The following is a 23764-nucleotide window of genomic DNA, read 5'->3' on the forward strand; positions in this document are numbered from 1 at the left end:
GTAGCAGCTCCACACTGAAGCCCCCGCTCCCGCACCCACCTGACCCCCACCTCACCCCCGTGTCCCCTGGCTGCCTGTAATGAGGTGGCGAAGGGGACTGGAAGCAGAAAGGGGAGAAGCCTGGGAGACTCCAGGTGTCCCTTGGAGCACAGTCCAGTCACTGGCGGGGGTCCTAGCCCATCCCTCAGACAGGTCTCTGGACAAAGGTTCCTGCAAGTTTGAAAGGAAACTGGGACTCTCCCTGCTGTGGCTCTTTGTCCTGGGGGCTTTGGGAGGTGAGGGCAAGTGGCCTGAGCAGTAACCTGGCGGTCACTCTGTCTCCCTGAGGCTTTGTTCTTTGGAGATTTCCCAATGGGAAGGGAACCCGGGTGGGGTATAATGGGGGGAAGGCCAGCAGAGGTCCCCAAGCCTCTGCCCATTCTACCGGGAGCACATCACCCATTAGCAGCTGGTGCCTCCCAGAAGGCGGGGGACCCCTGCTGGGATGTGGGGGTACTGGACTGGCCTCTGACCGGGAGGGGCTGAGGTCCCAGGAACCCCCCCCAAAAAAAAAAACAAAACAAAAACCTTGGCCAGGGGCCTTTGGGCTTCCTGACCTACTACCTCTGGGGCAGGAGTCTGCGGGCCCAGGTCTGGTACCCCTCAGTCCTGTGTTGTCCTGGCCTCAGCCTTCCCCTTTATCAGGGGTCGGGGCGGTTCTGTTCTCCCTGGCCAGGGGTCGCAGAACTTCCTGGTTAACCGGCCCGGGGGCGAGTGGCCTGCCTGCCTGCCTGGTAGTGGCCCCTGGTTTTGTGCCCATATTGGTGGTTTGGGTGGAAGCCCTTGAGCCTTAGTGGGTCTTTGCTTAGTACTGCAGGACCAAGCTCTGGGGAGGAGGGGGCTGCACTGAGCTCTCCATGTTCCCCAGCCCCTCGTGAGTAGTGGACCCCGGTGACCCTGAGTTGGTTACAGTGTACAGAGCAGGAGCCCAAGGACCCCAGACTCTCCTTTCTGGGTAGAAGGCCTGTGAGGGGAGGCATTGCTGGTGTGGGGAGGGGCTTCTCAGCAGGCACTTTGCAGCCAGAGCCCTGCCAGGTGGGGCATAGGAGCGAATGGAGTGGGAGGGACCTCTTCTGTGTCTCCTGTGGCAGAGCCAGACCCCCACGCAGGCAGGCAGCCTGGGGATGGGTGTGTGGGGAAGAGATAACCCCCTTTATTGCCCAGGAGTACCCACTCTGCTGCCCGGGGAGATGGGGAGATGGGCTGGGAACGGGCACTGAGAGGGGCGCCCTGTGGAGCGCAGGTGGGACGGAATCCTGCCATCTCTGCTCCACCTGTGGCACTTCTGCTCAGGACAGGTGGAGCTGGTTAAGGACAGGAAGCTAAAGGCCAAGGCAGGATGGCTAATTACGTCCAGCGGCTCGTTCCACAACGTGCCCATGCAGGCTGCCTGGCACCATATGCGAGAGGCCACGGATGTGCAGAGATGTCCCTTACTGCCTTGGGCCACAGGTCCTGGGCCCCAGGCAGGGTGGGTGCCTTCGTACCAGGAAAGCTCTTGTGTCCCCTATACTTTCCTTGAGCAGATGTACGTCGCTTGGTGTGCTTGGTAAATCTCACGAGAATCAAATCCAGCATTGAGTCCCCTCGGCCCAGATGGTCAGGTGGCCGGGCGACAACTCAGATATGCACGAGGACCCTCTGTGAGCACAGTGCCCTGGAACCCCCGCTGTACCCCAGGCAGGCAATGCCTGTCTTGGTGGGATAGCAGGTGGCAGACTGGGATGGAGGAACCCTTCCCCACCCCCAAAGTTCCCCTAATTGAACTACATGTCACCAGTCCATTGGTGGAGCCCCCAGGAAGCACCTCCTCTGGGGTTTGTCTGGTTCCTCCTGTGGATGGAAGGGGGATGCCACCCCCCTACACACACTGGTCCAGGTGCAGGGCCCACCCCCACCCCTTGGCTCAGCCCCACTGGACCGGAAACTCCTTGAGGACAGAACCTAGTAAGTCCACCCCACACTACTTAGTTGCTCCCTCTTCTCTTTTCCCATTTGGGGTGGAGGGAGCTGTCATCTGTCCCCTGGGGGTGGCAGATGGCCGCTTAGCTTAGAAAGGAAAACAGCACAATTTAGAATTAGTCCCGGGTGAAAGGTCGAGGCAACATCTGCCTCCGGATGCTTTCTGGAGTCACATTTCTATGGAGTGCGCTGGGGGCAGGGGGAGCTGGGCACAGTGGAAATATTGAGGCTGGGAACAAAGCGCAGGCCAGGCTGTGGGACAACAGGCACAGCGGCCATTTGGCGCTCCTCCGGGCAGGCAGGCGTCTGCTGGAAGCCCAGCCCCTGGGCAGCCCTGCTCCTGCAGCCCCCAGCCCCACCCCTCGCTCACCTGCTGCCGCCTGGGGTGCAGGGTGTGTGTGGGAGGGGAGAGAGGGCGAGTGGGGGAGCAGGAGGCAGCTGAGGAAGCGCCCCTGGCGTGGGTCCCAGGGCACCCTGAGCGTGGCAGTGCAGCCGACTGGGCAGTTCTCCAGCCTGTGGGTTGTCTGCACCTCCTGGCCTGGGTTGTCCACGCTGCCCCAGCAGCCGGGGTGGGGGGCGGCAGGAGACATGGGTCAGGTCACTGAGACCCTGGCCAGTCTTGGTTGGGTGTGACTTCCCTTGCCAGGCCCGGGGAACCTGTCCCCACCGGGCACTTACACTGACCCACCAGGACAGATGTTGAGGACGGAATGGCCATGAGGGGCTTGATCACCCACACTTGTGGCCCCAGCTGTGTCCTAGCAGGGGCATTGCAGTCCCTCCCACCTTAGGGAAGTCTGGTCACTGTGGGCAGAGGAGGTGACAGGTGTGTCTCCCTGGGAAGACCCAGCGTTACGGCCAGTCTGGGAGAGAGGTGGCATGGGCTGGAGGTTGCCCAGAGCTGGAGCAGGAGCCTGGGGGTCCGGGGAGGAAGGGTCCTCAACACTGGCCTGAAGCTGCTTCACCCCCTGCCTCCCCACCCCCCCTCCGTCCTCCCAGGCCCAGACCCTGCACGCCTGGCTTGGGGAGCCCCCCCTCCGGGCAGGCCTTGGTTGCACCTTGCACCGGCACTCCCCCGCAGAGCACCTGCCTTTGCTGTGCCACCTCCCTGTGGCCCTGCCTGTCCTGTAGCTGGGGTGTTGGTGGTAGATGGCGGCCGGGCCCGGGCCCAGGCCCAGCCCACGAGCCGCCGGGATGGGCAGCATGCCTTCACGGCAGTGTCCACCAGGCCTGGGCAGGAGTTGGGAGACAATGGGCCCTCTCAGCTGCTGTTCCCCCAAGGAGGAGCTTCCCTGGCTGCTGCCCCACCCGCCAGGGTTGTCCCCTCCCCCCGCAACGCCTGGCTGGGAGCAGCTGCTGCCTGCGTCCCCTGCCACAGGCGCACCTGCTTCCCGGTCACCCTTTGTCCATGCTGCTGACGCCTGATTTATTGGGCGTATTTTCCCTCTGGCTAGCCCAGGATAACGCAGCCCGGCTGGCTGTGTGCGCCAGTCCAGGTGGAGTCTTCCACAGTCCTCCACGTTGGGGTCCCCATTCAGGACCGGGTGTCAGGAGAACAGGGGGGCTGTTCACGAGGACATTGCCCCATGGCTGGAGGGTTCGGGGTGCACATCTGGTCCATCTGGGGACACCCAGTGTCCCGGCACAGGGTGCTGAGCTGGGGTTTGCTGTGGTGGCAGGGGGCCCTGGGTATCCCCTGGGACCAGTGACGAGGCCTCACCCATGCAAAGTAGGGCGCTGGGCAGCCTTGTCGGGTGGGCCTTCCTCTCCTTGGAGCCGGTGGGTGGGGGCACAGAGGGCCAGAGGGAGGTGGGGACCGGGCAGGCTCCCACCCCACTTTGATGACCAAGCGCCCTCTGTGAGGCACCCACTGCCTGCAGCTCCGTCAGTGGCTGGGAAAGAAGAAAGCCTTTCTCCAAGTGGGAGCGGGAGCCAGCTCCTGCCGGACAATGGGGGGCATTGATAGGTTGGGGGAGGTGCTGCCTCTGCTCCCCCACCCCCGCCCAGTGCTCCAGTCCCAGTGAGCTCAGGCCAGGACCAGGCGGCCTGTAACTGGATCCACACGGGGGTGGGGGCTGCTGCCTTCCCCAGAGTGTGGCCTTGCAGGAGAGGAGCCCCGGCACTGGGGATGTGTTCCTGGGGTCTGCCCCTCGCCAGGAGCCAGCCATCCGTCCCCCGAGTGCTAGAAGCAGATGCCTTGGTTCAGGCCTGAGTTGCCTCCTTGGGCCCTCCTAGAGGGGGCTGCTTGTTTTCTTTAAGCCAGTTGGTTTTGGACTTTTGGTTTCTGGCCACAGATGGTGGGCCGCAGTGGCCATTTTGCGTCTGCCCTGCCCTGCCCAAGCTGCAGCCACAGAGAAAAGCCTTCAGGGACACAGATGTCTCCTGGGCCGCAGGGTAGGGGGAAGCCCAGTTGCTAAGAAACATGCGTACCCCGGTTCACCAAACCTCCCGTTGCCCTTCTGGGGCCACCCTGCCCACCCATGCTGTGTGCAGAAGGGGGGGCAGTGAGGAGCAGCGGGCTGGCATTAGGTGGCCGCAGCTTCACATGCTGGCACCAGGGGCAGCCCCTCCTGGGTGGGGTATGAAAGACGGATAGTACAGTGCCCAGGAGAACCTCTTCTTCATCCAGGGCACCTGAGGCTCCCCGCCACCCACCCCCCACCCAGGTGGGAGAAGGCCCTGCCCACCAGTGCCCAGGGCTGTGGGTACAGCATGGGGGCTGCCTTCCCAGGCCACTGTGGGAGGTGGAGGGTGTGGGGGCTAGGGCCAGGGCGGGGGCACGTTCTGCTTCAGAGCCTTTGCCCCTGGGAAGAGTGATGCCTGGCTGGTCCCAGAGCCTGTGCTGAGCTTTCCCGCAAGAGCAAGACCTCAGGTGACTTCGGTTGGAGGTTTATGGCCCAATCTCTAGAAGCTGGACCAACAGGTGGCCAAGGGGGGTCCTGGTGGGTGGGGAGTCAGGAGCCCCCTCCCGGCTCATAGGCTCCTGTGGGGGAAGCACAGACCTGCAAATGCAGTGGTCCTCTGCCTGCCCGGCCGTTCAGAGCTCGTGGAGGACACTCCTGGCACCTCATCCCCAGCTGTAATGCGCGTGGTTCTGATCCAGCTGATGTTGCCGGACCTCTCTTGTGAAGGGACAAGCCGTGACTTGGTGCCAAGTGCGGGTGGGATGCGTTGTTGGCCTGCGTCCCAGTCAGGGAAGGTCAGGGAAGATCCTTGAAGAAAGAATTCTATGTCCCAAAGCAAATGGTCAGCCCGTCGATCTGGTGTCTGTGGTCCTTCCACACGTGCCGTCATGTTGATACTGAAAGATGAAAAAAAGTTAACTTTTTTATTACCCAGGCGAGGCATGTTCACTGTAGATAAGCTAGAGAAGTAAAAGCCCCCCAAACAAAAGATTTTACAGTGCACCCCGTCCCTCCCCGGGAGAGTGGCTGTGACTGGTCTGCGTGGCCCCTTTCCGTGGCTTGCTTGCCGAGGTGCACGTGTGGTCACATGGGTGCGATTTGAAATCCAAGCTGGGTTCTGCCAAACATCCTGGTCTGTAGCCCGTTCCCCAAAGAACATAACTATTCTTTTTTAAAGGGAAGTGAAATGCACTTACCATAAAATTAAGCTCTTTACGGTGTACCGTGCAGTGGCACGTGGCATATTCACGATGTTCTGTAATTATCTCCCGTCTGGTCCCAGAACATGTCCACCACCCCTCGAGGAGTCCCCAGGACACGAAGCAGTCGGTCGTTGCCTGGTTTCAGGGCCTGCCCCCCTGTGCCCACTGCCTGGGTGGGGCCAGCAGCCTCTGGTGCTCCCCGAGGGGCAGCCGTGGCCCTGACAGACGCGGTGCTGAGGGGCAGGGGTAATTGGTCGGGGGAGCCCGTGGAACTGACCGCTCTGCTGTCTGCCACAGCTGCAGTGGGGCCTTCGTGGGCCAGCGATGCCAGGCGCACAGCCCCTGCCTCAGCGCACCCTGCAAGAACGGTGGGACGTGCCATGTGGTGGACCGTAGTGGTGGTGTGGACTACACCTGCAGCTGCCGCCTGGGCTTCTCCGGGCCCCTCTGCCTGACACCCCAAGACAACGCCTGCCTCGCCAATCCCTGCCGCAACGGTGGCACCTGCGACCTGCTGACACTCACGGAATACAAGTGCCGCTGTCCCCCGGGCTGGTCAGGTAAGGGACCCTCAGCCAGGCCGTCCCCCCCGCTGCCCACGGAACGTGATGTGTGGCAGATGCCCGGCCCCTGTCTGTGGCTGGGAGAGGGTCCTAGGCTATCCTTAGGCCGTAGGAGTCTGTGGTCCAGAAATAGCTCCGAGCGTCCACCCTAGAGCCCCCATGTCCCTTCCAGCTCTGGAGTTGTCTGGTTTTGGCTGCCCTACTCCAGGGCCCCCACCCCTCCCTGCCTCTGGGAAAAGGGACACCCCACCTTCCGTCTAGGAGTGCAGAGGCCCTCTTCAGGAGCTGGGGTGCTGCAGTGCAGTTTTTCGGAGTGTGGGTTCCGAGGGCAGACAGGCTGGGTCAGATCTGGGCCCACCTTCGCACTCCGGTGTGTATCCTGGGAGGGCTGGTTACTCAGCCTCTCAGAACTGCAGTCCCTTGCCTGCAGAAAGACGGCTGTGTCCTGTGGTGGGATCCTGAGGATTAAAGAGATGATGGGTCCATTCCAGGCTGTCACCTCCCTGGTGCTCGGCGGGAGGCCCCGGCTGCAGGGCCCAGGGTGGCCGGCATGACACTTTCATCCCCCTCACCCACCAGGAAAGACGTGCCAGCAGGCTGACCCATGCGCTTCTAATCCCTGTGCCAATGGTGGCCAGTGTCTGCCCTTCGAGTCCTCGTACATCTGTGGCTGTCCGTCCGGCTTCCACGGCCCCACCTGCAGGCAGGACGTGAATGAATGTAGCCAGAACCCTGGGCCCTGCCAGAACGGCGGCACCTGCCTCAACGAGGTTGGCTCCTACCGCTGTGCCTGTCGGGCCACCCACACTGGCCGCCTCTGCGAGCTGCCCTACGTGCCCTGCAGCCCCTCCCCCTGCCAGAATGGGGGGACCTGCCGCCCCACCGGGGACACCACCCACGAATGCGCCTGTCTGCCAGGTACTGCTGATGGCTGGCCCCGAGGAAGGGCCAGGCGTGTGGGGATGAGGTGTCCAGTGTGGAGGAGTGTGGGGTGCCTGGGGGGGCAGGATGGGCTGTGTGACCCTGGGTATCACATGGGGGGAGGCTGGGTCTGGACTAAGGAAGAGTTTTAGGCCTGTGTAGCACCAGGAGCCACCCCTAACCCCCACCCGCCCACTTCGAGGTGGGGTCTTTCGTGACTGGACAGCTGGGTCCATGACCCCCAGGGCTCCTCCACTGTGCCAGGGACCCAGGGCCTTGCAGCCCCCAGGAGTGGCTCCTCAGTGAGGAGTGGCCCTGGGCGAGTCTGGCTGAGGGGCCTCCTTGGGCATTCCCTCCTGAGGCAGCCTCTGGGACCGTGTCCCTGCCCTGAGCCTCCTGGGGTGGCAGGCACTAGCCTGCTTCCAGCCGCTCGGGAGTCCCCCTTGTCTTGAGTTTTCTAGAACCCACCTAAAAGTTGCAAAACTCCCTCCCACCACTGGCTGCAGGGAGTACCCGCACCTGTTCAAGCTGGGGCTTCCCCCGTTTCCTGGGTGGGGCCTGGCCGAGGCTGGCACCGTCACTTCCCGCAGCATTGGCCTTTCCCTTCCTCCTGTCCCCGCTTATCACCTGTGAGTGGGGTGGGGGTGACGGCAGGCGCAGCCCCCCTCTCCCGCCCACTGTCCCTCCAGCAGCTCCATTGTCTTGTCGTCCATACTGGTCTTCCCTCAATAGTTTTTGTTTGAGTAAATTTTGTTGCTGATGATCTAAAAATAATAATGACGAGGTTTGAAACCTCTTAAGTCTGTCAGCAGCACTCCATGGTGGGGAGGGGGCGAGAAAGGGGAATTGGTGGGGTGTGGGTACTGGTGGGGCACATGGCCTGCTGGCCTTGGGGTGACGAGGATTACCTTCGCCCCCATGCATCCCTGGCTAGCCCGGCCCGGCTCCTGCAAAGGGGAAGTGCTCTTCTTGCCTCTGGGATCCGGGGCCCTGTCACCACAGCCATGCCTCTGCGTGCAGACAGACGCCAGGCGCGTGCATTTCCTGCACGTCACTGGGTACTCCCCTCGCCACCCGTCTGCCGAGAGCTGCTGGCTGCTCAGCAGTCTCTGGAGAGCTGAGGGCTAAGCCCTCTGGCCAGGCCTGCCCCAGACTCTTAAGTTCAAATGCTTTCTTGGTGGCTATGTGACCTTGAGCCCGGGACTCCCCCATGTGTCGTGGAGCCTTGGTGAGGACTAGGGGAGGGGGGATGGGTGCGTAGGGCCCCCACCAGCGCACTCTCCATGCTTGGAGCTGGTGTGTGCTGGCCCTGCCTGGGGGTGGGGTGGGCTGAGCACCTCCTGGAGAGGCTGAGCCTCCTACAGCATAAGTAGGAACCGGAGGAGCATGGTCTCTGCGCTCTGATTTTGGGGTACTCCCCAGACCACTCTGATTTGCATTTTGGATTTTCCTGGCCTCCTGCTTTTGTTCCAGGGCAGCTGGGGTGGGGGGCTCGGTCTCCAAGGGCAGGGGGTTCAAAGGCCCCTGGGAGGGGTATTAATTAACAACTGGCTGCAGGTTTGCCCATTGTCGGACACGCCTTCCTGGGTTGATCATTGACCCACTGGTCGCTGAGTGGATTAATAGCTGGCACACAGCAGGTCTGCCCCAGGCTGGGGAGGGGGTGGCCCCCGCACATTCATCCCTGGGACTGCCCACCTGCTCCTGTCTCCACCAGTTCCCAGCTTGGCAGCCTCCCCAGCCCCCATGCAGCTCCCGTTCGATGGGGGCACCCATGGCCGAGCACCCCCAGCACAGTGCCTGGCCCACGGGCAGTGCCCAGTTATGAGAACTCTGTGCCACAGAGGGGTTTCCGCGACAGACCCTGGGGACCTGTGTGCATGAGTCCCCGTCTGTCTAGCGCCCTTTGCAAAATGATTCCTCTGAGAGGACCATGCCACCTGTGGGCTCTGGAGTGGGGTGCCTGGTCACAGGAGTGGGACTGAAAGGACCCCGAGGCAATGGGCACTGCAGGATGAGGGCCTTGGCTCGTGCCGCTTGACCCTGCAGGAGGGCTGACTGGGCCCTGGCTCCTCTTGCTGCAGGGTTTACTGGCCAGAACTGTGAAGAAAATATTGACGACTGTCCGGGAAACAGGTGCCAGAACGGGGGCACCTGTGTGGATGGGGTGAACACCTACAACTGCCGCTGCCCGCCGGAGTGGACAGGCATGTACACGGGGAAGCAGCGGGGGTGGTGGTCAGGGGCCCGGAGCCCGGTCCAGGCCAGGAGGGATAGTGTGACCCGGGCGATGGGGAGCCCCACCCCAGTGGTCAGCACACATGTGGCATCGGCTGGTCTGTGTGGGCCGTTTGCAGCCTGGCCCTAGGCAGCCCCGTGCCAGAATCGAGTCCCCAGGTTTGAGCCGAGCTTGCTGGGCATGACACAGTCTGACACAGACCCTGACCTTGGGGGGCTCGCTGTCTGACAGGGGTGATAGACAGGCATGGACCCCAACGCACCTATGTGCACACTTAGAGCAGGGAGATGAAAAAGCCCCTCTGGTACCATGGGTTCAGGGGAAGAAGCGATTCTGCCTGGCGATGGGTGGACGAGTGCTCCCAGGAAGGCTTCCTAGAGGTGGTGGACCCGGCATCTGGTGGGGTGAGGGTGTCAGCCTGCATTGGAGGGGTCTGGAGGCAGCTGCCCGGCCCAACGGTCCTGATGCCACCACAGGCCAGTATTGCACCAAGGACATGGACGAGTGCCAGCTGATGCCCAACGCCTGCCAGAATGGTGGGACGTGCCACAACTCCCACGGCGGCTACAACTGCGTGTGCGTCAACGGCTGGACGGGTGAGGATTGCAGCGAGAACATCGACGACTGTGCCAGTGCCGCCTGCTTCCACGGCGCCACCTGCCACGACCGCGTGGCCTCCTTCTACTGCGAGTGTCCCCACGGCCGCACAGGTGAGGGGGCAGGTTCTGGTGCTTTTCGCTGCCCTTGACGGAGGCCCCAGGGCCAGGCGGGAACGAGGGTGACGCCTGCCTCAGTGGGCTCTCTTGGGCCAGGCCTCGCCTGCATGACCTTGCTCGGATCACAGACTGGCTTTTCAGACCCCCAAGGATAACGCGGGAGGGGTTTTTCTGGAGTGCAGAAGGGCAGCGGTGTCCTCAGTCAGGCCTGCTGGCCCATCCACAGCTCTCTCGACAGCGTCGCAGTAGGAGGCCCCTCCCTGAGGAGTTTGGGTTGGGGTGGAGCCAGCTGTGGGCAGCTGGCCATTCGCAGGCCGGGAAGGGTCCATGCCCTACTGACCACGAAGCCCTGCCCAGGTCTGCTGTGCCACCTCAATGACGCATGCATCAGCAACCCCTGCAACGAGGGCTCCAACTGTGATACCAACCCTGTCAACGGCAAGGCCATTTGCACCTGTCCCTCCGGGTACACGGGGCCAGCCTGCATCCAGGACGTGGACGAGTGCGCGCTGGGTATGAAACAGGCGGGGGGCCAGACGGGCACAGGGATCTGGTGAAAGTAGACTCTGCCCTCAGAGGGTCCCCAGTCTGGTGGGAAGGCGGGCAGGCCCGTGTGTGCCAGACACCGGGGTGCCGGGAGCAGCCTCTCACCGTGCTGTACCCCCAGGTGCCAACCCCTGTGAGCACAAAGGCAAGTGCATCAACACACTGGGCTCCTTTGAGTGCCAGTGTCTGCAAGGCTACACCGGTCCTCGCTGTGAGATCGATGTCAACGAATGCGTCTCAAACCCATGTCAGAACGACGCCACCTGCCTAGACCAGATCGGAGAGTTCCAGTGCATCTGCATGCCCGGTGCGTGGGGCCTGCCTGACGGGAAACCGAGTCAGGCCAGACCGCCCCTGGGAGCACCCCCAGCCTCCACGCCCATCAGGCCACAGCCTCTGCCAGTATCTGGGGAAACCGAGGGGGGCCAGGCCTGGAGGGCATGGCAGAGAGTGGGGCCAGAGTGGGTGGGTGGGCCGCAGGAATAGGTGTAGAGGGTGCCGGGCAGTATGCTGTCAAGGGCTGGAGCTGGGCCTCGCTTTCTGTGCCCAGAGCCAGCCCAACAGGGCTGTGGTGAGGTCGCCAAGACCATGCGTGGTGCTGAGCTCTCTGCCTGCCCCCCCGCAGGTTATGAGGGTGTGCACTGCGAGGTGAACAGAGACGAGTGTGCCAGTAGCCCCTGCCTCCAGAATGGCCGCTGCCTGGACAAAATCAATGAGTTCCTGTGCGAGTGTCCCACAGGTGAGGCCTGGCCCCCCGGGCTGTCCCCCACACGCTCCCTCTGGCAGAGGTGGGCCAGGAGCCCTGATGCCGCGCCGTGGGTGGTCTCCGCCCAGGCCCAGGCCTCATCCTGCAGGAGCCCCTCCTGTCCTTCCTACTGGGGGCCCGGGCTGCAGGGTGAGCCCTGCACCTCCGGAGTGGAGGCGGTGTTTTCAGGCTTCTCCCAACGTGCAAGGCCAGGCTGGGCAGGGGTATTGGCCCTTCATCTCCTGGGTGTGCTCGCCCCAAGGTTGGGGGAATCCAGGGCCCAGAGATTGTCCTCCTGGCTGCTGGGGTTTCCCTGGAGGGAAGGGTACCCTGGGAGCAGCTGTGAGCTCCCCGAACTCCTGAGGGGCTTGGGCGGGGAAGACACCAGTCTGGCTCTCTGAGAGGTCATGGCTAGGGGGAGCCAGCCTGCAGTGGACACGATGGCTGGGAGGGCTTGAGGCCCCCACCCCCCACCACCACTGAGGGGGGGAGTCTGTCCCAGGGAAGCGTTGCGGGTCAGAGCCTTGGGTCTCCTGAGATGTAAATCAGCCATCCCAGACTCCGAGCAGGGAACCCCATTCTCTATGTGACTGGCCTGCAACCGCAGTCAGTCTGGGGACAGGCCCTTCTATGAAGGCACCGGGAGGGGTTTGACCTGAAGCTTGGTAGCCAAAAGGGTGAGGAGAAGAGAAATCTTGGAGGAGGGGGTCGTTGGATGAGCCCTGGCCAAAGCGCGCTCAGGAGCTCATGTCCGGCGTTCCCTGCTCCGGTTCTTCTGGGGCTTGGCTGCAGGGCCGTGGTGCCCGCCTCATCTGACAGCCGCCCCTCTCCTGGACTGCAGGCTTCACTGGGAGCCTGTGCCAGTATGATGTGGACGAGTGTGCGAGCACACCCTGCAAGAATGGCGCCAAGTGCCTGGACGGGCCCAACACCTACACCTGCATGTGCACAGAAGGTGAGCCGAACAGAGGGAGGAAAAGCAGGTGTACAGGGTCCAGCAGCGCGGGCAGTCAGCAGCCTGGGCCAGCGAGGTGACAGTGTGGGGCCCGTCGTCCAGGGGCCAAGAGCACAGCTCAGCTCTGACCCCAGCAGTGGAGGGTGTCTCAATAAAAGACAAACCCTCAGTCCTCCCAGGTGGGAGCAAGTGACCTGGGTCTGGTGGTGGAGTCCTGGGGCAGGGGATGGCCTCGTGGGCGGGAGCAGCTGCCCTGAGCCCCTGCCTTTGCCCGGCAGGCTACACGGGGCCCCACTGCGAGGTGGACATTGATGAGTGCGACCCCGACCCCTGCCACTACGGCTCCTGCAAGGATGGTGTCGCTACCTTCACCTGCCTGTGCCAGCCGGGCTACACGGGCCACCATTGTGAGACCAACATCAACGAGTGCCACAGCCAGCCCTGCCGCCATGGGGGCACCTGCCAGGACCGTGACAACGCCTACCTCTGTCTCTGCCTCAAGGGGACCACAGGTGCCTGGCCCGGCTGAACGGAGGGGGGTTCGGGGATTGGGGCGCTCAGGAGTTGACCACCACATGCCCGTACCCCCCAGGACCCAACTGTGAAATCAACCTGGACGACTGTGCCAGCAACCCCTGTGACTCGGGCACGTGTCTGGACAAGATTGACGGCTACGAGTGTGCATGTGAACCGGGCTACACAGGTGAGCAGAGGTCAGGGACTGGCAGGGCTCTGTGCCCCCCTCCCCTCCCCCACCTAACCACAGGGGCTAAGGCTGTGCTCAGAGGTCAAGGTCAGTGATGGCCCCAGGGTCCTGGATGGGCCAGGTCTGGGTGAGCCCCAGGGTGGGATGGTGCAGGCCACTGCCCAGGGCTACCTGGCAATGATATCTGCAGGGTGAGGCCCAAATTCAGCCAGCCTAGGAAAGCCACTGTGTACCCCATGGCCACCAGCTGGCCGCGGCTGACAGCAGCAGAGACCATGGGAGGACACGGGCGTCCTCGAGCCGCTGGTCCCCAGCTCCAAGCTGGCCCAGCAGGCCGAGAGCAGAGCCAGGCTCGGGGCACACGCTGAGCCCTTGAGCAAGTCCCGGCTTCTGAGCCTCCGGTGCCTGTGCTTCGGGACAGTGCAGGCTGTGCCCCCGAGGCTGCTGGGAGGGTGCCTTGCATGAGTGCCCAGGCTGGCTCGTGCTGCGCTCACACATGGGACACTGTTGTGTCAAGCGCCTTCTCACCTGGTTTACACCACAGAAGGACACGGGTTGAGGGGTTGGTTATCATCCCGGTTTAACGGGCAAACTGAGGCTCAGAGAGGCCAGAACCTGCTCCCAAGACCCCTCATCCTTTTCTGGGGGGTCACAGGTGTGGGAGCTGAGCCCTCTACCTCCCCCTCCCCACCTGCCCACAGGAAGCATGTGCAATATCAACATCGACGAGTGTGCGGGCCACCCCTGCCACAACGGGGGCACCTGCCAGGATGGCATCAACAGCTTTACCTGCCGCTGCCCCGAGGGCTACCACGGCCCCACGTGCCTGTCAGAGGTCAACGAGTGCGACAGCAACCCCTGCATCCACGGGGCCTGCCGGGACAGCCTCAATGGGTATGAGGCTCGGGCACACCCACCCCTCCCTCCATTCCCTGCTCACCTTAGCCCTGCCCCCGGCAGGCGGCCGGTGGGAGCAGGCTGGGTAGGTGCCTGCACACAGCTCCAGACAGGCCGGAAGTGGGCCCTGGGCCAGGTGAGTGGGTGGGCAGCCTCCCCCCAGGACAGGTGTGCTGTCTGCCCCGAGCCCTGGGCTGTGCCTTGGTCACGGGCAGTGCTGGCTTAGGAGGCTTGAGTGAGCCCAGAAACTGGATGGTGCAGCAGCAGCTGCCAGTGTTGCTGTGATTGCTTATTATGAGTTAATGAGAAATGAATGTGTTGTTGGCCGTTGTTCTGGATCCTAAAGCAGCTTCTCAAGTCCATAAAAGTGGGTGGATCATCTTCAGTTGTTCATAACAAGTTCCCTTCAACCACACCTAAGCTTATGCTAATGAGGTGGCTAAGGTAACCTAAGGATGGGGGCTGCTGGGTGCCAGGAACCTACCCTGTGATTAGAGGGTGGGAGGAGGGGGAGGGGCTGGAGGTTGGGTTCCCCAAAGCCAGTGGTTGAACCAGTCAGGCCTGTGCAGCCAGGCCTCTGTGACTGCTCCCTGAAAGGGTTCAGAAGGCTTCCTGATTGGGGACCACATCATGGTGCCAGAGGGTGGCCGCATGGAGAGGGTGTAAACGGTCCATCCCTTGTCCTGTGCACCTTTCATCTGGCTGTTCCTGAGTTTAAGCTTTTATGATAAACCACTAATCACGGAAGTAAACTCTTAACCTGAGTTCTGTGAGCCACTCGAGCAAATTATTGGATTTGAGGAGGGGATGGCGGGAACCTGGTATGGCTGGTGGGTTACAAGTGCAGGGGACACCCTGGGCCTGGTGATTGGCGTCTGACATGGGGCAGTCGTATGGGACCGAGCCCTTAACCTGTGGGTTCTGCGCTGGCTGCAGGTAGCGTCAGAAATGAGCTGTAGGACACCCAGCTGGTGTCCCGACAGCTGGAGAATTAGTTGCTGGGGGGAAACCCAACCCCCATTTGCTCTCAGAAGTATGGGGATACAGAGAAGAATCGAAAGCTTACCTTTCATGTTTGACACCCATTATGTGCCCGGCACTGCTGTCTAGATGGGGCATCGACGTGGGCGGGGCCCCCGTGGCCTCGCTTTGCACAGAGAGGGTAAGCACTCCCGTCAAGGCCACCTAGCCAGCGAATGGGGCACGCCTTCTGGTTACTGCCCTGCGCTGGACGCTGCCCCACATCTGGTGGAAGCAAAGCCTTGCCGCTGTCTTGGGCAGGCTGGGTGCCATTGCCCCACTTCCAAGGACTGTAAGGGTCAGGGCACCGGCGCCTCCCTGTCACCAGAGGAGGAGAGTGGCAGAGCTGGAAGTGCCCACAGCCCAGGCCCACACATCGTGGCCCCCCCTGAGTCGTGGTGTGGTTCCCCCTGCAGGTATAAGTGTGACTGTGACCCTGGGTGGAGTGGGGCCAACTGCGACGTTAACAACAACGAGTGTGAGTCGAACCCCTGCATCAACGGCGGCACCTGCAGGGACATGACCAGCGGCTACGTGTGCACCTGCCGGGAAGGCTTCAGTGGTGAGCGGTGGGCTCCTGGAGCACAGCGCCCCCTCGGGGGTGGGAGGGGGCAGTGCAGAGCACCAACCAGCCAGCACGACCTCCCGCGACACGGTCTGTCTCCCTCCCTGTGAGGAGCCTGCTGCCCGTGCTGCAGCCTGGCTGATGATGGTCCTTCCCTCACTCAGCACAGGCTCTTCCTCCCACCAGATGAGGACGGGCCTGCAGTGGGACCCAGCCTTGGCACCCAGGTGATGGATACCCTGACTGCTGTCCCTCTCTCTCTAGGCCCCAACTGCCAGACCAACATTAACGAGTGCGCATCCAACCCTTGTCTGAACCAGGGCACGTGTATCGATGATGTGGCGGGTTACAAGTGCAACTGCCTGCTGCCCTACACCGGTGAGGGTGGGCCTGTGAGGGTAGGGCGGGGCCTATCTGGTGGGTGGGGCCTACCGGGTGGGGGCGGGGCCTACACAGGAGAGGATAGGCTTATGAAGGTGGGGCGGGGCCTACAGGGTGGGGCGGGCCCCAACCCTATTCTGGACAGCCAGAGGGATGCGGTGGCTGAGTACACAGATGGCCATGGGGTACACAGTGGCCTTCCTAGGCTGGCTGAATTTGGGCCTCACCTTGCAGATATCATTGCCAGATGAACATAAAAATACAGGATGCCCAGGAGAAAATTTTAGTATAAGTGTGTCCCAAATATTTCACTTGGCAAGTCTTTTGAGGCGATGAGAAGATGGAACCCTCGACAGCAGAGCCAGGAGCTGGGCCTGGGCTGTCGGCCTCCATGGCCTAGGTCCGCGCTGCCCCTAGGGCCAGGCCCGAGAGATTCCTTTGATATCAGCCCGTCTTGGTGTAGGGGAACAAAGAGCCCTCTTCTTGCTGAGCAGAGACAGGAGACATTTCCTTGGGTGTCCCGGCCTCTGGTGTTGTCCCAGCCAAGGGGGTCACAGGAATATCCCTTCCCTAGAAGAGATACATATAGAGTTAAACATCAAAAGTCTACAACCATCAGGGCCACCGGGCTCTGCTTGGGGTGGGCTGAGGGTGCTGCCCCTGGGGACAGTAGTGGGCTCTAGAGGTCCTGAGAGGACCCTGCCTGGCTGGGCGGGCAGTGGTAGGGGCCATGCCAGTGGTTCCCATGACATCGGGTGGCCTGTGGCCAGAGCAGTGTTTTCTTTGACCAAAACTAGGGACCTGGATTTTCTCTCCTGCATCAGTGAGGAAACCCCCCTGTGGCCGGCCAGGGGCCTCCACGCCCACACGCACCCGAGTCCCTTTTGGACACGTTGCTATCGGAGGCTGGAGGGCCCGGCGGGGTGGAGCAGGCCTCTGCTGACCTGCTTCCTTTCTACTGCTTCCTGCTTCCCTTCACACAATTGTCGGAAACTCTGGCGAATTTCCTGCCACCCAGGTCACCGTGGAAACCGAAAGAAAGAAAGGCCCTGGAAAATCGCACCAGCAGGCCAGGGAGATAATGGGCGAGGAGGAAGATAACTCTTCCTTGCTTCCTCGGGAATCGGGCCCCACAGGCTGTAAACAGGAAAACTCCTCTGGGCTTTCACAGAGAAAACGTCGCCCTGGTGTGCACATGGCTCTAGCCAAGCTCCCTGCCTTGTCCCAGAGGTCCTCAGACTGCCCTGTGATCCCTGATAAGTAGGACGAGCTCGGGGCCGAGGTTGGCACCTCCCCGGGCAGAGTGGAGGGCTCGTCCCCTGCTGGCACAGCCTTTGTTCAGTGGCCTGTCGTGACGGGCACTTCCTGCCTGTGACATGGCCCCTGGGATTAGCTCCCAGGCCTGCACTTGGTGCAGGGCCCTTTGCTGCCACGAGGCGTGGAGGGTGTGAGGCTGGGAGCAGCTCCGAGGCCCCTGTGATGTGGAGAGCCCGCCAGTCTTTGCTGCGTGGAACTGCTGGTGGGGTGAAGCCAGGCTGTTGTGTGCTGCAGCCTGTGGGGGAGCCGGGCTTTTGTCTGCTTTGTCTTCAGCCCCCAGCTCATGTCCTGACACAGCCAGGAGCTGACACGGGGTCCCAGTGCCGTGCCATTTGCCCCTCCTCAGGGCCAGCCCAGTATGCTCTCATGGTGGAACGACCAACAGGCGGTGGCCACAGTGGCCTCTGTCAAAGCCGCCCTCTGGGCTGGGACTCCCTGCGTCTCACCTCCTGTCCTTCTTCCCTCAGGAGCCACTTGTGAGGTGGTGCTGGCCCCATGTGCCCCCGGCCCCTGCAGAAACGGTGGTGACTGCAAGGCATCTGAGGACTACGAGAGCTTTTCCTGCGTCTGCCCCACAGGCTGGCAGGGTGAGGCCGGCCCGCTCTCTACAGCCCTGGCTTCGGCTGAGTTCCAGGAGGGGCTGGGACAGGGAGGGCGCTCCGGGGGCTCAGGCTGCTCCAGGGCATGAGGTGGTGAGCTCCTGTCTTTGGAGGTGTGCTAGTGGGCTGCAGAGCCACCTGCAGGAGCGGTCCTAGAAGCAGGAACTGACCTTGTCCTTCCTGCCCTGAATTTCTATAACCGCCTGGGCCTGAAACTTGGGGACGGCGAGTTGGAATGCCATTCTTTTCTTTCTGGGACTGAGGAGGCCCCACTCCTGGGTGTAGGGGGGAGAAGCCTGGAGGGGCTCAGCTGACGGCTCCCTGCTCCCCACCCAGGGCAGACCTGTGAGGTCGACATCAACGAGTGCGTGAAGAGCCCGTGCCGCAACAGTGCCTCCTGCCAGAACACCAACGGCAGCTACCGCTGCCACTGCCAGGCCGGCTACACGGGGCGCAACTGCGAGACGGACATCGACGACTGCCGGCCGAGTGAGTGGCCTGGCCAGCCCTGTCCACCCGAGCTGCTCTCAGACCTGTTTCCCTGGTGGGCACAGGGCAGGGAGCTTGTTGGGGTCAGATGGGAGAATGGAGGTGGCAGTGCCTGGGTGCAGGGGTGGTGCCAACAGTGCTAGCCATCACGCCCAAAGAGGCCAAGCCTGGCTCTGTCCAGCTGGGCACGGCTAGGATGGAGCCCAGGGTAGATGCTGCAGGAAGTGCTGGGGATGTGGCACCTGCTTACAGCGCATCACTGCAGGCCTTGCGTAGACTGAGCGAGGTGCTTCCGGGTGGTTCCAGAAGGGTCTGGAGCCAGACTGCCCAGCTTCAAGCCCATCCTGGCATCTCCCAGCCCGATTCTAGTAGCTCCTCCCACAGTACGGCGCCAGCCCCGGTCCAGCATGGCTTACAGGTCCTTGTCACGACCCACGAAGAGCACTCTTTCCCCCCCATACCCCCACCTGCCCCTCAGGCCTGTCCTCCTGTCCCCTCCCAGACCCATGTCACAACGGTGGTTCCTGCACAGACGGCATCAACATGGCCTTCTGCGACTGCCTCCCTGGCTTCCAGGGTGCCTTCTGCGAAGAGGACATCAACGAGTGTGCCAGCAGCCCTTGTCGTAATGGCGCCAACTGCACCGACTGTGTGGCCAGCTACACGTGCACCTGCCCCACAGGCTTTAGCGGAATCCACTGTGAGAACAACACGCCCGACTGCACAGAGAGGTGGGTGGGGCTGCGGCCCATGGGAGTGGGGGGCGGGGTGCTGTGCATAGGGGCGCAGGCCTGGGGCTGAGGCAGGGAGAGGACCGGGTCACAGGAACCATGCACAGTGTGTGGCAACTGCACACCAACCAGGTGTCCCCCTGGTCGCACTCAGTGCTAGTTGACTTGAGTCAGATGTTGTTCGTTGGTTGCAGTGTTCCTCCTAGAAGGGCCAATGTCCATTGCCAGGATGAGAACCAGGAACCCTGGTAGTTTATTCCAAAGAATTGGCGTGCCTCCTTTCGGACAGGAGCACTTTGTAACCCATCTGGTTTCCTTTTTTGCCTTGGCTGCCAGGAAACTCAGCATTAAATGCCATTCTCATCCCTGTTTTCTGACATGGTTATCTCCCACATTGTCTAATCTCCCTCATTTGTATTTTAACCTGTGTGTGTTGTAAAGCTTCTCTCAGGATGAGTTATAAGGAAGCAAAGGAAGAGGGCTTGAGAGTCTGAGGTCCCTGGCCCTGTGCTAGGAGCCTCCTGGAGCTCCTGTTGGACTCCCTGAGGTCAGCCAGGCTGCTTCTGGCCTGTTCTGGCCATCAAGCCTCTTTGGATATGGTCGGAGCCAAGGGGAGATGCCAGTGGAGGTGCCTGCTCAGCCAGGGTCCCGTGCCCCCAGTCACCCTCCTCCCCTGCTACCTGCCCACCTCCAGCTCCTGCTTCAATGGTGGCACCTGCGTGGATGGCATCAACTCTTTCACCTGCCTGTGTCCACCTGGCTTCACGGGCAGCTATTGCCAGCACGACGTCAATGAGTGTGACTCGCGTCCCTGCCTGCACGGTGGCACCTGCCAAGATAGCTATGGCACCTACAAGTGCACCTGCCCACAGGGCTACACTGGCCTCAACTGCCAGGTGAGTGAGTAGGCTGCAGGGTGCCCGGCAGGAGGTGGCCAAGGTGCGGGCACCAGCACATGGCACATTATAGCAGCCTCCCTGCTGGGCTTGCTCAAATCAGCCGAGTAGAGAAGAGCCTGGCTCAGAGGGCGGGGCGGGGGTGGCCTCGGTCATATGCTCCTGGGGGTCTGGATTGCCAGCCTGGTCCCAGCCCTGGGCTGTGCTGCCACCCAAGGAATTGAAGGTGGGGGATGGGGCGGCCCTCCAGGGCAGGTTGCAGAGGTTTATGGAGTGAGTGCAAAGACTGGATAATTTGGGGAAAGACTTAAAAACCAGTGTTTTTACAGAAAATGTGTGAAAGCTTTAGAGATTAATGTTCATTGAAGGTTTTTACATAACACGTTAATTACAAAAAAATTTCCAACAAAGTTGTTTACTGCTGAAGAAAAATCTTCCTTCAAGGAAAGACGGCTGGCGGTCTGGATTTGCTGAGGGCCCAGAGAGAGAGAACCCCCAGCCTCAGCTGCCCCCAACCAGCGGGGAGCTCGTGGGGCCTCAGTGTCCACTTCTGGAGGATGGTGTCACAGCCCCCCTGGGGCGTGAGGGTCTGTGGCGGACCTGTGTTCCACACAGCGGGGTGGGATGCAGCCTGTGGGCCTGGGTGGGGAGTTTGAGATTGCTGGTCCCTGCTGTCCCCAGAACCTTGTACGCTGGTGTGACTCCTCACCCTGTAAGAACGGCGGCAAGTGCTGGCAGACCAACACCCTGTACCGCTGTGAGTGCCACAGTGGCTGGACTGGCCTCTACTGTGACGTGCCCAGCGTTTCCTGCGAGGTGGCCGCATGGCAGCAAGGTAACTGGCTGCGTCCCTCCCTGGCCCGTTCTTCCGAGGTCCAAGGCTGACCCCCAGGAGGAAAGCCCAGGCCTCACGCTCCCTTCTGCCACGTCCCCTGCAGGCATCGAAGTGACCAACTTATGCCGGAACGGAGGGCTCTGCATGGACGCAGGCAACACACACCACTGCCGCTGCCAGGCTGGCTACACGGGCAGCTACTGTGAGGACCAGGTTGACGAGTGCTCGCCTAGCCCCTGCCAGAATGGGGCCACCTGCACCGACTACCCTGGCGGCTACTCCTGCGAGGTGGGGACCCATCCTGGGTAAGGGTGTCTGGTTTGAGTGTCATCAAGTGCCAGGCCCTGGGCTGGGAGCCGGAGCAGTAGGGAAGACGGACCCCAACAGATGTGCATACCTTTCATTTCCAAGAAGGGAGGACCAGGGTAATCAGGGAAGACTGCCTGGAGGAGTTGTCTTATGGGGGGGCTAGAAGTGGAAGAATACTGAGAAGTGGGACAGGGTTTCCCTTCCCCCAGGGTTTTCCCTTTAGGCTCATCTGACACCCGCCCTGAGGTCCCCACCTCTATCGCACAGGATAAGGTCTCGCCCCTGCTCTGGGCAGTGACTCTTAGCCTACCAAAGCCCTTCCCAGGGTTGGCTGGACAGGAGTCTTGCTCCAGGTTAGTCAGGAGCGAGGAACCCTAGGCTTCACTAAGCAATAGGGCAGCTTACGTGGCCCCGTCAGCCTGCACAGGGCTGGGGGTCCACACCCTGCTCCCCACTGAGCCACAGCCCCCATCCCTCATCTGTCTCCCAGTGTGTGGCCGGCTACCATGGAGTGAACTGCTCTGAGGAGATCAATGAGTGCCTGTCCCACCCTTGCCAGAACGGGGGGACCTGCATCGACCTTACCAACACATACAAGTGTTCCTGTCCTCGGGGCACACAGGGTAAGGGGCGCTGCACCCAGGGCTGGGGTCCAGGGGAAAGTGTGCAGTCGGGCAGCGCCCTTTGATCGGCCAGAGATGTCCTGGCCCCAGCCGGGATGCAGGTGCAGGGCTGACGGGCGGAGCGCGGCCAGGCCACTGGCAGCTGCCCTCCTCCTGCTTCTCATGAGTGTCTGTGGCCCCGCCCTCACCACTTGTCGGGTGGCGCCCTCTGGAGGGAGCAGGGGCCAGCGTGGGGTCCGCACGGGTCCCTGATGGCACGTGGCCCCTGTAGGTGTACACTGTGAGGTCAACGTGGACGACTGCAGCCCACCCATCGACCCTGTCTCCCGGGGCCCCAAGTGCTTCAACAATGGCACCTGCGTGGACCAGGTGGGCGGCTATAGCTGCACCTGCCTGCCCGGCTTCGTGGGCGAGCGCTGCGAGGGTGACGTCAACGAGTGCCTGTCCAACCCCTGTGACGCCCGCGGCACCCAGAACTGCGTGCAGCGCGTCAACGACTTCCACTGCGAGTGCCGCGCCGGCCACACCGGTGGGTGCAGCGGGCTGGGGGGCTTGGGGCCAGGGGCTGGGCTGGGCGGGCACGCCCTTCACACCCACTTTCGTCCCCAGGGCGCCGCTGTGAGTCTGTCATCAACGGCTGCAAAGGGAAGCCGTGCAAGAATGGGGGCACGTGTGCAGTGGCGTCCAACACCGCCCGCGGGTTCATCTGCAAATGCCCAGCGGTAGGTGCAGCGCCGGGGTGGGCAGTGGGAGGGGGGCTGCCTCACCCCCAAACCCTGTGCAGCCCGCCAGGGTTCTCTGGTCTGCAGGTGGCTGTAGGAGACCACCTGCACACGTGCCTGCTAGAGGGCTCCGCCATGCTCCTTTTCCTTGACTTCATGTCTGTTGTGTCAGTAAACTAGTTGTACAGTGGTTGTAGGTGTACAGAAAACCTGCAGAAAGCAGGGCGTTCCCATCGCCCTCCCCACGCCATTCCCGGGTCCTGTTATTAGCATCTGCAATACACGGTTACTATTGACTGGTTGCTATTGACCAGCCAAACATCAATACGTTGCTGAGGCAAGTCCAGTTTTCCTCAGGGTCACTCCTGGTGCTGGGGGTCGTTCGGGTTCTGACAGCGCACAGTGTGACACATCCACTGTTGGTGTGTGGAGTTCTCAGTGCCTGAAAAATGACCTGTGCTCTGCTTAGGCGTTCTCCCTCCCTCCCATACAGCCCCTGGCAGCCCCAGAGCTTTTTATGTTGACAGACTATCTCTTGAAGTGTCCTACTGTCCCCCCCGGGTGGGTGGGGGCTGCGGTGACACCTCAGAGCCTGGGTGGGGCCCCGTGGTGTCTAGGGAGCCACCCGCCCTGACACCTCCCCACTCCGGCCACCCTCTCCTGGCAGGGCTTCGAGGGCGCCACATGTGAGAACGACGCACGCACCTGCGGCAGCCTGCGGTGCCTGAACGGTGGCACCTGCATCTCGGGCCCGCGCAGCCCCACCTGCCTGTGCCTGGGCCCCTTCACAGGCCCCGAGTGCCAGTTCCCAGCCAGCAGCCCTTGTGTGGGCGGCAACCCCTGCTACAACCAGGGCACATGCGAGCCCACTTCTGAGAGCCCTTTTTACCGCTGTCTGTGTCCTGCCAAGTTCAATGGGCTCCTGTGCCACATCCTGGACTACAGCTTCAGGGGCGGCGTGGGCCTGGACATCACCCCACCGCAGATCGAGGAGGCCTGCGAGCTCCCCGAGTGCCGTGAGGAGGCCAGCAACAAGGTCTGCAGCCTGCGGTGTAACAACCACGCGTGCGGCTGGGACGGCGGCGACTGCTCCCTCAACTTCAACGACCCCTGGCAGAACTGCACGCAGTCTCTGGAGTGCTGGAAGTACTTCAGCAACGGCCACTGCGACAGCCAGTGCAACTCGGCCGGCTGCCTCTTTGATGGCTTCGACTGCCAGCGCGCCGATAGCCAGTGCAAGTAAGGCCGGCAGGGATGGCCATGGCTTGGCACGGGCCCGGGGCTCATGGTGCGGGGAGAGCGGGCGGAGGACAGGCCCCCGAGCTTGAATGCAGGGCAGTGTGGGCCCAGACGGTGGTCGGGGACTCCCCCAGTGCACGTT

The 23764-nt window shown here is 62.2% G+C and overlaps 1 protein-coding gene across 1 annotated transcript in view; it reads left to right on the top strand.

The window, feature by feature from the left end:
* NOTCH1 (notch receptor 1) overlaps positions 1-23764 on the top strand; it is a 46545-nt gene that overhangs the window by 13438 nt on the left and 9343 nt on the right. Inside the window, exons 3-25 of the mRNA XM_033122943.1 lie at positions 5906-6168; positions 6751-7089; positions 9177-9299; positions 9808-10041; positions 10405-10560; positions 10715-10900; positions 11219-11332; positions 12180-12293; positions 12572-12805; positions 12886-12996; positions 13701-13893; positions 15333-15478; positions 15746-15859; positions 17647-17766; positions 18115-18267; positions 18770-18998; positions 19693-19894; positions 20576-20729; positions 20833-21017; positions 21529-21661; positions 21933-22190; positions 22271-22383; positions 23051-23622. Coding sequence (XP_032978834.1) covers positions 5906-6168; positions 6751-7089; positions 9177-9299; positions 9808-10041; positions 10405-10560; positions 10715-10900; positions 11219-11332; positions 12180-12293; positions 12572-12805; positions 12886-12996; positions 13701-13893; positions 15333-15478; positions 15746-15859; positions 17647-17766; positions 18115-18267; positions 18770-18998; positions 19693-19894; positions 20576-20729; positions 20833-21017; positions 21529-21661; positions 21933-22190; positions 22271-22383; positions 23051-23622 — 4446 coding nt within the window. The remainder of the gene's footprint in view (positions 1-5905; positions 6169-6750; positions 7090-9176; positions 9300-9807; positions 10042-10404; positions 10561-10714; positions 10901-11218; positions 11333-12179; positions 12294-12571; positions 12806-12885; positions 12997-13700; positions 13894-15332; positions 15479-15745; positions 15860-17646; positions 17767-18114; positions 18268-18769; positions 18999-19692; positions 19895-20575; positions 20730-20832; positions 21018-21528; positions 21662-21932; positions 22191-22270; positions 22384-23050; positions 23623-23764) is intronic.

This window comes from Rhinolophus ferrumequinum, chromosome 12 (genome assembly GCF_004115265.2).
Source record: "Rhinolophus ferrumequinum isolate MPI-CBG mRhiFer1 chromosome 12, mRhiFer1_v1.p, whole genome shotgun sequence".
In the NCBI taxonomy this organism is placed as follows: Eukaryota; Metazoa; Chordata; class Mammalia; order Chiroptera; family Rhinolophidae; genus Rhinolophus; species Rhinolophus ferrumequinum.